Genomic DNA, 16990 nt, shown 5'->3' on the forward strand with positions numbered 1-16990 from the left:
CACTCCTCCAGTCCACTACTGCGGTCACGCCATCTGCGCTTCAGAGAAACGCGGTCACGCCATGTATGCTTAAAATGTATTGCGCGTCTACATGAGGTTGCGTGGTAGGTGTTTAGTGTTGGTAGAAATATTTTTAAAATTCATAAAAAAATAAATAAAATCAAACTGTTTACTGCAAAATTCACCTGATTCTTGTTATACATGTTCCCAAGTACCATTGTGGTGACTATCATGTTATTTTACTGTTTTATTCTTTAATAATTATATGTCAGTCATAGACTATTTACCTCTCTATACAGACATATTTTAAAAATTAATAAAAATATTAAATCAATTTGTTTTCTGCAAACTCCACCTGATTCTTGTTCTACATCTCCCCAAGTACCACTGTGGTGATTTTCATGTTCTTTTACTGTTTTATTCTTTAATAATTACATGCCAAAATTATGACAAATATGGTTTACATTGCTATACAGATATATTTTAAAAACTCATAAAATTATGAAATCAAATTGTTTTCTGCAAACTTCATCTGATTCTTGTTCTACATCTCCCCAAGTACCACTGTGGTGATTTTCATGTTGTTTTACTGTTTTATTCTTTAATAATTACATGCCAAAGTCATGACCAATACGATTTACCTTTCTATTCCACCAATCTATTTGCAGACCTTGTTCAGGCAGTTCGTCAGTCATTCACGCCGTCAACGCCTGCTGTCTCGCCTGCTGCCTCTGCCAGTCCCATGGCCTGACCAGCGACATTCACCGGTGAGGCGAAGGATTGCAATGGGTTTCTCCTTTAAGTTTCTCTGTATTTTGGGATTCATTCTCACCAGTTTACAAATGACAGCTCGAGTGGCATTTGTAATCTCACTGCTGTAAGGAAGAGCTCTCCGGTGGGCACAATCCCTGTGGAATTCCAATGCTCAGGTAACCACTTCACTCTTGTCATTTCTTAGCCACTTCAAGGAAGTTTTTGGTCAAACTGCGTTCGAGCTCTCTGTTCACGATCAACTGTTCAACCTACATCAAGGGAATAATTCTGTAAGCGCTTATGCTTTCCAATTCCGCACACTGGCAGCATCAAGTGGCTGGACTGCACTGCTCGCTGCATTTCTGCAAGGTCTCAACAATGAGGTATGCCAACTCATGGTCATCTACGACGATGCATTAGGATTAAAGAACTTTATTCAAAAGTCTATTCGAGTATCACCGCGCTTGTCAGCTTGCTCTCTACCAGCACTCTACCTCTGCCTTCCATACCATCTGTTACCCTTCTAGCACCAGAACCCATGCAAGTCATTTAATTCCATCTGAAACGTGCGGATCGTCAAAGGAGGATACTCAACCAGCTGTGCTTGTACTGTGGGGGAGAAGGTCACATCCTCACCACCTGTCCTGTTCGACCACCACGTCCAGCGGTGAGTACTATTCAACTGAACCAGAACAACCGTACATATTCTAACCCCACAAATCTGTGTTTCAGCGCAAGCCTTCATCGACCCTGGCTCAGTGGGGAACTTCATCTCCCACCAATTACTCCAGAAACTCAATGATAAGAGGAAACGCTGCTCCCAGGAATTAACCATCCACACCATCCAAGGAAAGCCGCTGGACATTGGTCGAATCAGTTACTTCTCCCCCACCATGACGCTCCGCATCGTCTGTCTGCATACTGATAAGATCTCGTTCATGGTGCTGGAAGTTTCCACCGCGGACATCATCCTGGGATGCCCTTGAATGTCACAATACCAACCTCAAGTTAACTGGAATACAGAAGAAATCCTACAATGGAGTGAATCCTTTCATCAAAACTGTTTGTCTCCAGTTCTCAGAACCTCTGTCCTTTGCTCTCAATCTCCATCTGGTCCTGATCAACCTGATATTCCCCTCTGCTCTGTAAAATCACTCAGAAAGGGCTACCCACTGATTTTGAAGCCGCAGCAACACTCTTCCATCATTTTGGTCTACCCGAAGACACAGTATCAGACTGAGGCCCTCAATTCATCTCACGGGTATGGCAAAGCCTTCTTCAAGCTCCTCTGAGTTTCTGAAAGCCTCTCCTCTGGCTATCATCCGCAAACCAATGGCCAGACTGAGGGCAAGATCCAAGAGATCAGGAGGTACCTGTGGTCCTACTGCCACCAGAACCAAGACAGCTGGAGCCTCTTCCAGTGCATCCTTGGATAACAGCCTCCTCTGTTCCCCTGGTCCGGTGAACCATCAGAGGTTTCAGCTGTCAATCATTGGTTCCAGCAGAGCGAGAGGGTGTGGGACTCAGCAGACGTGCATCTCCAACATCATTGACTGGGAAGGTTACGGCCCTGAAGAACGATCCTGGGTTGCTTGTAATGATGTTGTAGGAACAAATCAGCTCAAACGAAATAATTCATTTATAGTGAATTATAAAGAGTCATTTAGTTTACGACCGAGCAACTGAATCGTCCAGCGTTTATTCGCTCGGACCGCAATAAGCTCTTGTAGCGGATATGAATATCCAACTATTGTGAAAACACTAATTAATAGCTCGGTAACAAGATTGACAGTTTAAGACGTTAAATTTTCAAGCACATAAGACATTTTCTTTTAAAATCTACAGGAGACTGTATTGATTATTCTAACACAAACTAATCTAACACAAACACGCACACACACACAAACATTCATACACATTGCAGAAAGAAAGGAAATGAGAGAGAAAGAGTTTTAAGAGAGAATGAAATGATGAGCATGATTTCTAGCAAAGTATGCACTTCAAAAGACCTGACCTGAACGAACCATGGATCATTAATTTAAATGCAGTCTTGTCTTTGTTCTAGTCCCTTTTGTCTTTGTGATGTGACTATTTAAACTTAGGTGTTTGTCCCACCTAAGAAGGAGTTCTGGCCAGTCAGGTATCGTCTTGTTTCAAAGGTGGCTTTTCTCCGCCCCAATCATAAACTGTTACCTCAGGCCTCTGGAATTGCCGATCTCGGCAGAGAGTACCATTTAGACATGATCTCTATTAAATGGAATATGATACATTTTACACAGATTTCATTCAAGCCATAATTTGAACATAATTTAGAGATTTAAATACATTCCAAACAAGACATACTTTCAATCAATCATTCAAAAGTTATCACATTTACATGAATTGTGGGTGTTCTAAAGCATAACTGGTTACATGTAGCATGTGTGGACATGATACAAAATTTATGCAGTTGAAAGATGTTTGATAAGTCCGTTTCAAATTGTTTGGAACAATTCGATGCAGTTTTAGTTGTAGAAACAGTCTCTGTGGGTTTTTCTGTAAAGTTAGGTCACTCAGAGAAACAGGCCTGCATTGTCTCTGTCTCTTTTGATCTGGACATCAGAGATTCTTTATCTTCTTGGGCTTAAATTGTGTTGTCTTTTCGACCATTTGGTTTCTACAAATGGCTTAAAAGTTTGCCACCTTTCCTTCAGTCAGGAAGCATGGGTGCCATAAAAGTACCTAGCAGGGGGTTATTCTGTAGACGGACTGGAGCCGAAAATTAGATTCTCTGAGCTTGGGTTTCTGGAATTATGTTTTGAAAGAATCATCTGAACGATTCATTTGTCTGGTTCATCCTCAGTCCTTACAATGTGCTTGATCCATCTCTTTTCACCCAATTCCATTCTGATCATCCAAATCGTCCAGCACCAAGAGGTCGAGGCAGGCCCTGTCGTTGCACCATCCGGACGTCAGGAGCCGCCCACGGAGGAGGGAGTACTGTCACGGAGTCGCAACCATCTCAGACACCAGTATGCCCATCATCACCAGACCAGCACGCTCACACTCGTTCACTCTCTCCGGCATTCTGATGAACTACAACTGCACTACCTCATCAACGCACCCCATGTATACCGTCACATCCTGCACTCCTTTGTTTGGTCTTGTTATTCCTATGCGAACAGACACTTTACCTGCTACTCACCTGTGTACTTACCTGCCGCCAAGGATCCGTCTTCTGATGTCTGCTACCTACCCATCGTGTGTACCTACCAGTCCTCCTTCTGCATCTGCCAAAGAGATATTCATATTTCATTCCAAAACAATTTGATTTCATTTTTTTTTTTTTTTTTAAATATGTCTGTATAGCAAGGTAAATCGTATTTAAGAAGGTAAATTGTTAAGACTTTGGCATGTAATTATTAAAGAATAAAACAGTAAAAGAACATGAAAATCACCACAGTGGTACTTGGGGAGATGTAGAACAAGAATCAGGTGGAGTTTGCAGAAAACAATTTGATTTCATATTTTCATTAATTTTTAAAATTGGTCTGTATAGCAACGTAAACCATATTTGTCATAACTTTGGCATATAATTATTAAAGAAAACTGTAAAAGAACATGAAAATCACCACAGTGGTTCTTGGGGAGATGTAGAACAAGAATCAGGTGGAGTTTGCAGAAAACAATTTGATTTCATATTTTTATTAATTTTTAAAATTGGTCTGTATAGCAACGTAAACCATATTTGTCATAACTTTGGCATATAATTATTAAAGAAAACTGTAAAAGAACATGAAAATCACCACAGTGGTACTTGGGAACATGTATAACAAGAATCAGGTGAAGTTTGCAGTAAACAGTTTGATTTGATTTGATTTTTTTTATGAATTTTAAAAATATTTCTACCAACACTAAACACCTACCACGCAACCTCATGTAGACGCGCAATACATTTTAAGTATAGATGCGTGACCGCACCCGCCTAGACTCGCCTACGTTTCAGCCGAGGCTAGGCGCATCTCAAACAAGCCCAATAATTCAGGGACAAACGCACAAAACGTGCACGTAACGTGGCGCCATCATCGCTCGTGCTAAAAAAAAAGTGGAAGTAAATTAGTTGATGTTTCGACTTTAAACAGCCAGGAATTTTACAACAGGAATATCAGTGTGTTTTTAGAGGAACCTTTATAAAAAGTAAGTCCTGAATTTACGCTTAGATACTTGATAGAAAAGGTGGAAGAGTTTTATATTGTTTTGTGTTGTCTGTGGTTTATTTTAGCATTTGTGTGAACATACAATAACATTGTGTATTTGACTGAACGCCACGTCTCTTGATCCTGTCTGAGGAAAAGCTGAATTATTGTGTTTGTACAAGATCTTCCATCCAGAGTCAGTGTTGGAGATCAGATTCTGTTTCAACTGTTCAGATTCATCATGGATGACACACAAACATCCAGAGATGAAGATTTTTCTCCAGGATTCAGGTACTTTGAATAAACACTAGATTAAATCACCTTTAATGACTGTTAAATGTCTGAAGATGGATGCAAAAAGATGTTTGATGATAAATGCTTGTAAGAGCTTATCTTAAAGTGATTATAGTAATAAAGGATCAAATCTGTTCTGTTATAGTTCAGTTCATCAGAAGAGATCAGAACCAGAGCCCAGCTTTGTGTCTATGAGGAGTGACTGGTCTATGGATCCACCAGAAAATTTTAAGAGTGGAGATACACAGACTGATCTCAGGTATAACATTTCTATAAAAATATGATTATAGTATGGCAAAATACTAAATAACTATAAACAATGTACAAGAATAATTACTTATTATCAGAATATTATTCTGATAATGAATAATTATTCTTTTACTTTGTTTCTAGTTTTGATATTTTAAAGTATATAGTGTTGCTCACACAGAGACACACATCTATGAGAGTGCTTAGTTAAATGTACAGTTTTTGTATCAACAGTGTAAATATAAAAACTTGAGGTTTTTACTATGGATAAAAGAATTTAAGTGTTTTTCGTCAATTAAATCATAATACTTATAATTATATCATATTAAAATAATTAAATCATATTTAAATCATTCACTTTAATCTCTCTTTGTTGTAGTTCAGTTCACCAGAAGAGATCAGAACCAGAGTCCAGCTGTGTGTCTATGAGGAGTGACGAGTCTATGGGTCATAAAATACATTTTCCGAGTGGAGATACACAGACTGATCTGAGGTATAATGTTTCTGTAAAAGATATGCATTGATTATGATAAAGAACGCTAAAAGACATTGTGCTTATTAACTCATGTAATAATGTGCTATTCTAATTTTATAGCCATGAAGTCCTCAACAGGTTTAGATCAAATCTGATGAAGAAGTTTGAGTGTCTGTATGAGGGAACAGCACAGCAGGGAAACCCAACACTCCTGAATGAGATCTACACAGAGCTCTACATCACAGAGAGTGAGAGTGGAGAGATCAGTAATGAGCATGAGGTGAGACAGATTGAGACACAATCCAGGAGAGCAGCAACAGAGGACACACCGATCCAATGCAATGACATCTTTAGACCTTTACCTGGACAAGACAAACCCATCAGAACTGTGCTGACAAAGGGAGTCGCTGGCATTGGAAAAACAGTCTCTGTGCAGAAGTTCATCCTGGACTGGGCTGAAGGGAAAGAGAATCAGGACGTCCAGCTCATATTTCCACTTCCTTTCAGAGAGATCAATTTGATGAAGGACAAAACACTCAGTCTTTCTGATCTTCTTCATGTCTTTTTCCCTGAAACAAAAGAAATGGTAATATTCAGTGACAAATATAAAGTGTTGTTCATCTTTGATGGTCTGGACGAGTGTCGTCTGTCTCTGGATTTTCAGAGCGATGTGAGGTTGTGTGATGTAAGTGAATCAGTCTCAGTGGACGTGCTGCTGACGAACCTCATTACGGGGAATCTGCTTCCCTCTGCTCTCATCTGGATCACCTCCAGACCAGCAGCAGCTGATCTCGTCCCCTCTGAGTGTGTCCATCGAGTGACAGAGGTACGAGGATTCAATGAGCCACAGAAGGAGGAATACTTCAGGAAGAGAATCAGTGATCAGAGTCTGGCCAATACGATCATCACACACCTGAAGTCATCAAGGAGCCTCTACATCATGTGCCACATCCCAGTGTTCTGCTGGATCTCAGCCACTGTTCTAGAGAAGATGTTGAGTGAAGCAGAGAGTGGAGAGATTCCCAAGACTCTCACTCAAATGTACACACACTTCCTGATCCTTCAGACCAACATCAAACATGAGAAGGACTATGAGAAGAAAGTGAAAGATAAAGACATGATCCTCAAACTGGGGAAAGTGGCTTTTCAGCAGCTTGTGAAAGGCAATGTGATCTTCTATGAGGAAGACCTGAGAGAGTGTGGCATTGATGTGAGAGAAGCATCAGTGTACTCAGGATTGTGCACTCAGATCTTCAGAGAGGAGTTTGGCTGGTATCAGGGGAAAGTCTTCTGCTTTGTTCATCTGAGCATTCAGGAACATCTAGCGGCTCTATATGTGCACCTCTCCTTCACTAACAACAACAGAAATGTGTTTGAGCCCATCACTAAACAGAGTTTGCAGTGTAAAGTTAAGGACTGGCTTCCACTTAATTTATTTAAACATGTTTCATTATCTAAGCTGCATCAGAGAGCTGTGAATGAGGCTCTACAGAGTAAAAATGGACATCTGGACCTTTTCCTGCGATTTCTTCTGGGTCTTTCAGTGGAGTCTCATCAGATTCTTCTAAAAAGAGTAATGAAACAGAGAAGAAGCAGATCTGACAGCAGTGCGGAAACAGTTGAGTACATCAAGAAGAAGATCAGGACCATTGACTCTCCAGAGAAATCCATCAATCTGTTCCACTGTCTGAATGAACTGGGTGATCATTCACTAGTGGAGGAAATACAACAGTATCTGAAATCTGGAAGACTAAAGGAAGCCAATCTCTCTTCATCTCAGTGGTCAGCTGTAGTCTTTGTGTTGTTGACATCAGAGAAGAAGCTGGAAGTGTTTGACATTAATACATTTGTTGGAGGAAACAATAAAGCTGAAAAACTGAAAGTTTATCTGAAGCTGCTGCCTGTGATTAAAGAATCCAGATCAGTTCAGTAAGTATCTTTGAGAACAATCACTTCACTGTTAAAACATTAAAAGAATAAGGAATAATCAACTCTGGGCTGTTGAAATATTAGACAATGATGCACACCCAAATTGGTAATGCAGCTACGACTCGAATTGGATTTTCTAATAATTTTAACGGCCCAGAGTAAATTATTCTGCTTATACTACAGTTACCACACCTCAAAACATTGTTCAGGTGTTGCATTTTAAGACATTTGTCATGTTTTTGTCCTTAAAACACTCTTGTGTGAGACTAATTTCTCACGCAGCTCATCCCAAGCCTCCGTTGCTAATTCCAAAACGTCATTTCAGAACTAGTAATGGAGGCTTGAGCCATTGATAGCAGATTAATACAGTTATTAATGCAGTTAAGAGAGAGAGAGAGAGAGAGAGAATAAGCATATATGAATTAGTTTACCCAAGTCTGTGTTTCTCAACAGTGTTCGGCAGCATTGTCTCTACTAATAGTGAAACTAAGTTTATCTACCTCAAGAACTGCACAGTTATTTCCTCGCTGGTGAGAAATGTCATGTAGCTTTTAATTTGCTAAATTATTTTACTGATTAATTCGTCAGAGCAGCGCGGACAACACGTTTCTGTGCGAGTGTGTGTTCGTTCTGTATGTGTGTGTGTTTGAGAGAGAGAGAGCGGGAGAAAGAGAGTTTGACCTTTCAGGACATGATAAAAACATATTTTGTGGCAAAAACCTTCACAATAATTTGTTGTTTTTATCATATTGTTTGCTATATTTATTTGCTTGCTCAGTGTCATTGTGGGTTTTGTTTCTTTTGCTGTTGTAGGCTGTAAGGACCTTATGAAATAACTGAAATACCTTTGGTGAAGTGATATGGAACTGTAATGCGGTCAAGACCTGCTAAAACTACTTCAGCCGTGCGTTTCCCTGAAAATAATTGCACACCTTAGAGTTCAACAACCAATCAGATTCGAGCATTCAACAGCTCCATTGTATAAAAGTTCATAAATCTTCAGTGCTGCAGAAGTTGTCCAGAGTTTAGTGGTCAGTATTTAGATGTTTTCTAAACTGTCACAATGTAAAATTCCTTCATGCATTCAAACAAAGTAAGTGTTCTTGCACATAAAGAAGGAATTTAAATATTGTTTTTTAAATAAATGACATAAAAGAATATAAGACATTTGATGTATGATTAACATAGCAGAGTCGTACATTTTAATTTGACTAGTCAGATGGACGATTAAACATTTACTTAAACTTTAGCTTAAAGTTGACTATAACTTCACATTTTAATTTTACTGTCAGATGGACAATTAAGAATCAAATCTCTGAGTATCTGAAACTATTGCAGGTTCTCTAGTAAAGAGCAGATGTAATGTGTAGCAGCGGCTCCACCATAACAAGAATAACAATGTACAGTGAGACATTTAAGAATATTAAAAATTATTAAGTCATTACTTTTACAAATAATTGGAATAGAATTTAAAAACTTTATTGATATGAATATCTACTAATCTATGGCTACGTCCACACGAAGCCAGAGCTTACCCAATCCGATCTTTTTTTTCTCCCTCATCTCAAGAAATATCTGCGTCCACATGAAACCACTGAAACGACTCAAAATGATGTAGTATACATGCCAGACCAGTATGTGGTGCTGTAATTCTGCCACAGAGATACACTTAAAAAAATTAAAATAAATAGCGGTTTCACCTTCTGAAAATGCCGGATCCATGTGGACGAAACACCTATCCGATTTGTGCGTTTTCACAGAAACGCGTCTCCGTGTGGACTGCTATGTAAGGACTGAGGACGAACCAGACAAATGAATCTTTCAGATGATTCTTTCAAAACATAATTCCAGAGGCCCAAATAAAACTTTGCAGGACCCAAGTTCAGAGAATCTGATTTTCAGCTCCAGTCCGTCTAACAGAACAACCCCCTGCTAGGTACTTTTATGGCACATGCTTCCTGACTGAAGGAAAGTTGGCAAACTTTAAGCCATTTGTAGAAACCAAATGGTCGAAAACACAACACAATTTAAGCCGCAAGAAGATAAAGAGTCTTTGATCTCCAGATCAAAAGAGACCGAGACATTGCAGGCCTGTTTCTCTGAGTGACCTCTGAATGACACAGAAAAACTCAGAGACACAAATAAACTGTAAATGGACTTATCAAACATCTTTCAACTGCATAAATTTTATATCATGTCCCCACATGTAAATGTGATAACTTTTGAATGATTGATTGAAAGTGTGTCTTGTTTGGAATGTATTTAAATCTCTATTTTCTGTTCAAATCATGGCTTGAATGAAATCTGTGTAAAATGTATCATATTCCGTTTAATAGCAATTATGTCTAAACTGTACTCTCTATTCTCTGCCGAGAGCAGGAGACCCTTAGGATAACACTAGAGAATGATCATGGGGGAAGGAAATCACCTTTAAAACAAAGATTCTACCTAATTGGCCAGAACTCCTCAAAGAGGCAGGACAAACACCTAAGTTTAAATAGTCACATCACTAAGACAATAGAAGACTAAGATGAAGACTAAGACCATAGTAACTAATCCTTGAACAAAGAAGAATATGGCTTAAGACAAAGGACAGACAAGCAGCTCATTCAAGCCATCCAACTTTTACTCACATTCTTTTTCTTTTACTTTAACTTCCCTTTCTTTTTACGTTGAGCGTCTTGTGTTAAGTTTTGCTGCGAAGTACAGCCAACGACTCTTTTGCCAACTCAACTTTAAACTTCAGCCGTGAGAGACTCTGTTGAATGACCAGCACAAAGGACCTGCAACAAACCAACTAACTAATCTCGTTTCTCAAGCCAAGGTCACCGAAAAAGGGATCCACATTCAAAGACAGACAAGCAAGTACCTCCAGATTCTAAAGCTGAACTGGTGCATTAAATTACTTTGATTCATGGTTCGTTCAGGTCAGGTCTTATGAAATGCATATTTTGCTAGAAATGCTCATCATTTCATTATCTCTCTTAAAACTCTTTTTCATTTCCTTTCTTTCTGCAACGTATATGAATGTTTGTGTGTGTGTGCATGTTTGTGTTAGATTAGTTTATGTGTTAGAATAATCAAAGTCTCCTGTAGATTTTAAAAGAAAGTGTCTTGTGTTATGTGCTTGTAAATTTAATGTCTTAAACTGTAGATCTTAAAGTTACCGTGCTACTAAATAGTGTTTTCACAATAGTTGAATATTCATATCTGCTACAAGAGCTTATTATGGCCCGAGCAAATAAACGCTGGACGATTCAGTTGCTCGGTCGTAAACTAAGTGACTCTTTATAATTCCCTATAAATTAATTAATTATTTCATTTGAGCTGATTTGTTCCTACATCTATTAGTCTGCTTTTACATTGCACTTATCTATTTTAACATGCCATTTTGCAGTGTGTAATTGTCCATCGCTCCTCTCAGCAGCAAGAAAAGCTAAACTTTTTTTCAGTGGAATATGTATTAACTTTGAAAGAGCGCTTCCTTAACAATCACTAAAAAGATGTCACTCATCTCAGTTCACGATCTCACAATAAAGTTGTCTACACTGCATAATGAATCTCTTACTTGCATCGTGTCTTTGTTAATGAGAGGATTCAGTACTGAACAAAAACTCCAGTGTTTTAAGCAGTGAGTGGATTCTGTCTAAATGAAACACCTCTCTCTGATTGGCCATTGTGTTCAAGAGATCAAAAAATTATCTGTGATCAAACATTAATTGTCAGACCCCTGCAGTACCGCTGTGGACCCCCGGTTGAAGACTCTTGGTTTAAAGTTAATAAATACATAAATATTAATTTAATTCAATCTTAACCTTTTTGATTAGTGTGAATTTGACCATGAAACTTGGAAAAGAATTTGACACCGTTAAATTATATTGGAATTGAAAGTTGTTTGATGTTTTTTTGATAGCAGTTTGATAGTTTAACTTTATTATGCTGTTTGATTTTCATCTCTCTACAGGTTGGTTGATTGTGATCTCACAGATGAAGGTTGTGCTGCTCTGACTTCAGCTCTGAGATCAAACCCCTCACACCTGAGAGAACTGAATCTGACTGGGAATAAAATAGGAAATTCAGTGAATCTGCTGTCTGATGTACTACAGGATCCTCACTGTAAACTGGAGAAACTGTGGTAAGATCATATTTGACTCTCACACATGAATCACAATGTAAAGTATATTTGAAGTGTTCAGCCTCTTTCTGCTGCTCTGAGTTCAGCTGATTGAGCTGTAAATGATTGAACACATGAGCTGCTCCTCAGTCACATGATACTGCAGGACTGAGAGTCACACTGAAATACACACTTTCACACAATCAACATTTCAGTCTCTTGACTTTAAACAGACTCGAGCTCAACACAACTGAGAAATGAAGAACATGCTGGATTCATTTTCACTGTTCATCACGTTCATCTTTCTGCATTGACACTTTCTAAAGTATTGTTTTTAATTTTGTAAAATCACACACACAATCTGTTTTTAAAGTTTAAAGCATTTTAACTAGTGTTGTAGTAAAGACCACCTAAACCGAGACCAAGTCAAGACCAAGACCAGACTAGCACTCCTCAAATTCATCTGAGAGATCCACATTTACTGCCTGAGAAATGTCTTATTTTTAATCAATAATTACAATAGAATATCAATAATTACAATATTAGAATAATAAGAAACTATATAGAGCTGTTACCAATCAATTGAAATATCCAACAACAGAATTCATCTTTACACTGCAGAGGTGGAACAGAAGTCGCATCTGAATTGGTACAATTACAAATGCATAAATAATGTTGAGATTAATGTTTTAAAAATAAAATTTTGTTCACTGAACATTTGTAAAAAATCAATATCATGTTTGCAGTTGTGCTCATATTTGTGAAAACAGCCCTCTTTCTTGTGATATTGCTTAATTATATCATATGTTATAATATGAATATCAATATCTTATACAAGTACTTTTTTGCAATCATATCTTGAATTTTGTGGGCATTTGTATTCATTTTGGTGACATTTTTGACACAATCCCTTGTTGATTTCTGACCCGGTACAACAGTAACAAAATAAATGAAATTAGAAATAAGTTATTGATTGCATTTGAAGCAGGAAGTTTTACATCCAATCAAATTAATGATGTTAACAAAGAAATCCGACAATGCAACGGCAATTTAGCGATATCCCCGCAGTTGTGGTCTTGACCGGTCTTGAAATAAAATCCCGAGTCCTTTCAGTCTGAGACCAAGACAAGACCAAGACCTTCAAAAAATGGTCTTAAGACCGGTCTCGAGTACTACAACACTAATTTTAACACTATTCTCACTTGAGGTGAAGGACAGGAAGAGTTTGTGCTTGTAGACATTTATTTAATGTAATTATATTCAGAAATGTAATTTAGAAAGATCACTGCAGTTTTGAGTTGTGAAGAAGATTGAATTTGTATTATTGATGTTGTTCACCAGCAGAGGGCAGCAGAGACACTGAATATGAGGCCTTGACAATGATATAAATTTAGAACTGAAACATCTGAAACAAAGAACCATTTCAATATGAATACAATATATACAGTGACAAGAATACATTTGTGAACCCTTTGAAAATATCTGGATTTCTGCATTTATTACTAATAAAATTAAGTCACACTCATAGACAAACACAATCTGACTAATCTAATAACACACAGTTATATTTTTCAGAATGATATTGAAGACATTGAGTGATCATTGACAGGACAGTGTGTGAAACTCTGTGTGACGACTTCTCCAAAAGATAACCAAGTTAATTAAGAAAATAAGATTGAAAGTGTGGGTCGCACAGGTGTCCTGTCCTTTAAATAAAGACACACACTCAGTCTCAAGATGCACACTAGTAATGGTTCTTATACTGTACAAAATGTATATTCTGTCCCCCTACACTAACTTTACCCCAAACCTACCCATCACAGAAAACTGTCTGCATTTTTTGAATTTCAAAAAAAACACAATTTAGTATATTTATTATTCCATTTGCCCCATTGGGGGCTGCTGGCGGGTCTCCACAGTGTAGGTGATCTCAGGTTTTACTATCCTTGTAGGTACCATTTGGTCCCCAAAATGTGATATAAACCTGTACACACACACACATATCATGTTTTGTGCTCTGCAACATTTTAGATCTCAATTATTTATCACACATTTTGATTTGTGCTTTAAGTTTGTACTTTCTCTTTAATAATGGATTCACTGCTAAACTGATCTGATCTGAACTGAGAGAGTGAAGAGTGTGTCATTGTTCTCTACAGGTTGAGAGATTGTGGAGTCACAGATGAAGGTTGTGCTGCTCTGACTTCAGCTCTGAGATCAAACCCCTCACACCTGAGAGAACTGAATCTGACTGAGAATAAACTGGGTAATTCAGTGAATCTTCTCTCTGCTGTACTACAGGATCCTCACTGTAAACTGGAGAAACTGTGGTAAGATCATATTTGACTCTCACACATGAATCACAGTGTAAAGTATATTTGAAGTGTTCAGCCTCTTTCTGCTGCTGTGAGTTCAGCTGATTGAGCTGTAAATGATTGAACACATGAGCTGCTCCTCAGTCACATGATACTGCAGGACGGAGAGTCACACTGAAATACACACTTTCACACAATCAACATTTCAGTCTCTTGACTTTAAACAGACTCAAGCTCAACACAACTGAGAAATAAAGAACATGCTGGATTCATTCTTACTGTTCATCACGTTCATCTTTCTGTATTGACACTCTAAATTATTGTTTTTAATTTTGTAAAATCACACACATACACACACACACCCACCCACACACACACACACATCATGTTTTGTGCTCTGTTACATTTTAGATCTCAATGATTTATCACTAGGGGTGTAACTGTACACGTATTCGTACCGAACCATTTCGGTACAGGGCTTTTGGTTTGGTGTACCACCATTAACCACCAATAATCACAATAAACTCTGTTTTGTTACTTTCACTAAGAAACAAAGTGTCATCCTTCAAATTCTGTCCACGAAATCACGAAATTCAAACAGAAAGTGCCGTTTTGACGCGCTTTGATGTGGCGTGACAGATCTCTGTATAGGCGCCTCAGTTCAAACGGCAGCGCGAAGTGCGAGTGAACACGATCATCTCTTCCTCTTTAATACTAGTTACAGAATAAACTTAAATGAACATGTGAAGGTATGTTGAAAGATACAGATATACTGAAAGATATACTGAAATGTGTAATATCTTGTAATCGCTCAATCAGTGTTTCAACGGTGGAAAGACGTAAATAAAACAGCTTGTAAACAATATGTCATGTAGCATTTACATCAGAAAAGCTATTCACTGTCCACAGCTTGTTAGTTCGCCAGAGAAATGAACTTTCGCTTAATATATGCACTGCATTAGCCCATATATTCATTATATTTTACTTAACCTGTTAGTGATGTCTTGATTATTTAATGTAGGCCTATGTTTAAATAAATCTGTCATGAAAATGCCAGCCACTGTGTATAAATTATTATATTTCAACATTGAATTGGAGTAAAACGTAATTTTATAATTAGATTTAAAAGTTAATGCAAAAAACTGCCTTATGTGCAGCTTACATGTTTGCATACAATTTGTTATTTGAGTGTTGATTATTATATCTAAAAAATAAAAAGCGATTCAATTTAGGCTAATAGTTTGGGCTCTGTTGTTAACCTTTAATATTATAGTAGCTTAATGTTCAAGTAAGGGCTCCCTACATAGTTTATAGCATCAGCAAAGATATTTTTTTTATCCTTCAGAAAAGTTTAGTTATAATTTAATTTAAAGGGTTAGTTCCCCCAAAAATGAAAATTCTGTCATTTATTACTCACTCTCATGCCGTTCCAGACCCGTAAGACCTTCGTTGATCTTCTGAACGCAAATTAAGATATTTTTGTTTAAATCCGATGGCTCAGTGAGGCCTACATAGCCAGAAATGACATTTCCTCTCTCAAGATCCATAAAGGTACTAAAAACATATTTAAATCGGTTCATGTGAGTACAGTGGTTCAATATTAATATTATAAAGCGACGAGAATATTTTTGGTGCGCCAAAAAAACAAAATAACGACTTATTTAGTGATGACCGATTTCAAAACACTGCTTCAGGAAGCTTCGGAGTGTTATGAATCAGCGTGTCGAATCATGATTCGGATCGCGTGTCAAAGCGCCAAACTGCTGAAATCACGTGACTTTGGCGCTCCAAACCGCTGATTCGACATGCTGATTCATTACGCTCCGAAGCTTCTGAAGCAGTGTTTTGAAATCGGCCAACACTAAATAAGTCATTATTTTGTTTTTTTTGGGCGCACCAAAAATATTCTCATCGCTTTATAATATTAATATTGAACAACTGTACTCACATGAACTGATTTAAATATGTTTTTAGTACCTTTATGGATCTTGAGAGAGGAAATGTCATTGCTCCCTATGTAGGCCTCACGGAGCCATCGGATTTCAACAAAAATGTCTCAATTTGCATTCCGAAGATGAATGAAGGTCTTACGGGTGTGGAACGGTATGAGGGCGAGTAATAAATGACAGAATTTTCATTTTTGGGTGAACTAAGCCTTTAATATGTTTAAAGACAAAAACACAATTTGTTCAGTAAACCACTGTTTAATAAAAAAAAAAAAAAAGCAATTTTATGTTTAGTTTTCTCCCAACCTGCTGTACCGAACCTGTACCGAACCGTGACTTCAAAACCAAGGTACGTACCGAACCGTGAGTTTTGCGTACCGTTACACCCCTATTTATCACACAGTTTGATTTGTGCTTTGTTTGTACTTTCTCTTTATTAATGGATTCACTGCTAAACTGATCTGATCTGAACTGAGAGAGTGAAGAGTGTGTCATTGTTCTCTACAGTTTGAGATATTGTGGCGTCACAGATGAAGGTTGTGCTGCTCTGACTTCAGCTCTGAGATCAAACCCCTCACACCTGAGAGAACTGAATCTGTCTGAGAATAAACTGGGTGATTCGGTGAATCTGCTGTCTGATGTACTACAGGATCCTCACTGTAAACTGGAGAAACTGTGGTAAGATTATATTTGACTCTCACACATGAATCACAATGTAAAGTATATTTGAAGTGTTCAGC

The 16990-nt window shown here is 37.9% G+C and overlaps 1 protein-coding gene across 10 annotated transcripts in view; it reads left to right on the forward strand.

Moving 5' to 3' along the window:
* Positions 1–4705: 4705 nt before the first annotated feature.
* The window catches only part of LOC127495480 (NACHT, LRR and PYD domains-containing protein 3-like), a 31789-nt gene continuing 19504 nt past the window's right edge, over positions 4706–16990 (forward strand). The window contains exons 1-8 of one of the 10 annotated variants that reach the window (XM_051862377.1): positions 4707–4929; positions 5015–5219; positions 5368–5481; positions 5851–5964; positions 6067–7875; positions 11840–12010; positions 14149–14319; positions 16758–16928. In XM_051862377.1, coding sequence (XP_051718337.1) covers positions 5170–5219; positions 5368–5481; positions 5851–5964; positions 6067–7875; positions 11840–12010; positions 14149–14319; positions 16758–16928 — 2600 coding nt within the window. In that variant the 5' untranslated portion in view covers positions 4707–4929; positions 5015–5169. Of the gene's footprint in view, positions 4930–5014; positions 5220–5367; positions 5482–5850; positions 5965–6066; positions 7876–11839; positions 12011–14148; positions 14320–16757; positions 16929–16990 lie in introns of all 10 variants that reach the window. The other 9 variants (XM_051862376.1, XM_051862380.1, XM_051862378.1 and 6 more) reach the window with 9 other exon arrangements.

The sequence above is a fragment of the Ctenopharyngodon idella genome, chromosome 15 (genome assembly GCF_019924925.1).
Source record: "Ctenopharyngodon idella isolate HZGC_01 chromosome 15, HZGC01, whole genome shotgun sequence".
NCBI classification, from domain to species: Eukaryota; Metazoa; Chordata; class Actinopteri; order Cypriniformes; family Xenocyprididae; genus Ctenopharyngodon; species Ctenopharyngodon idella.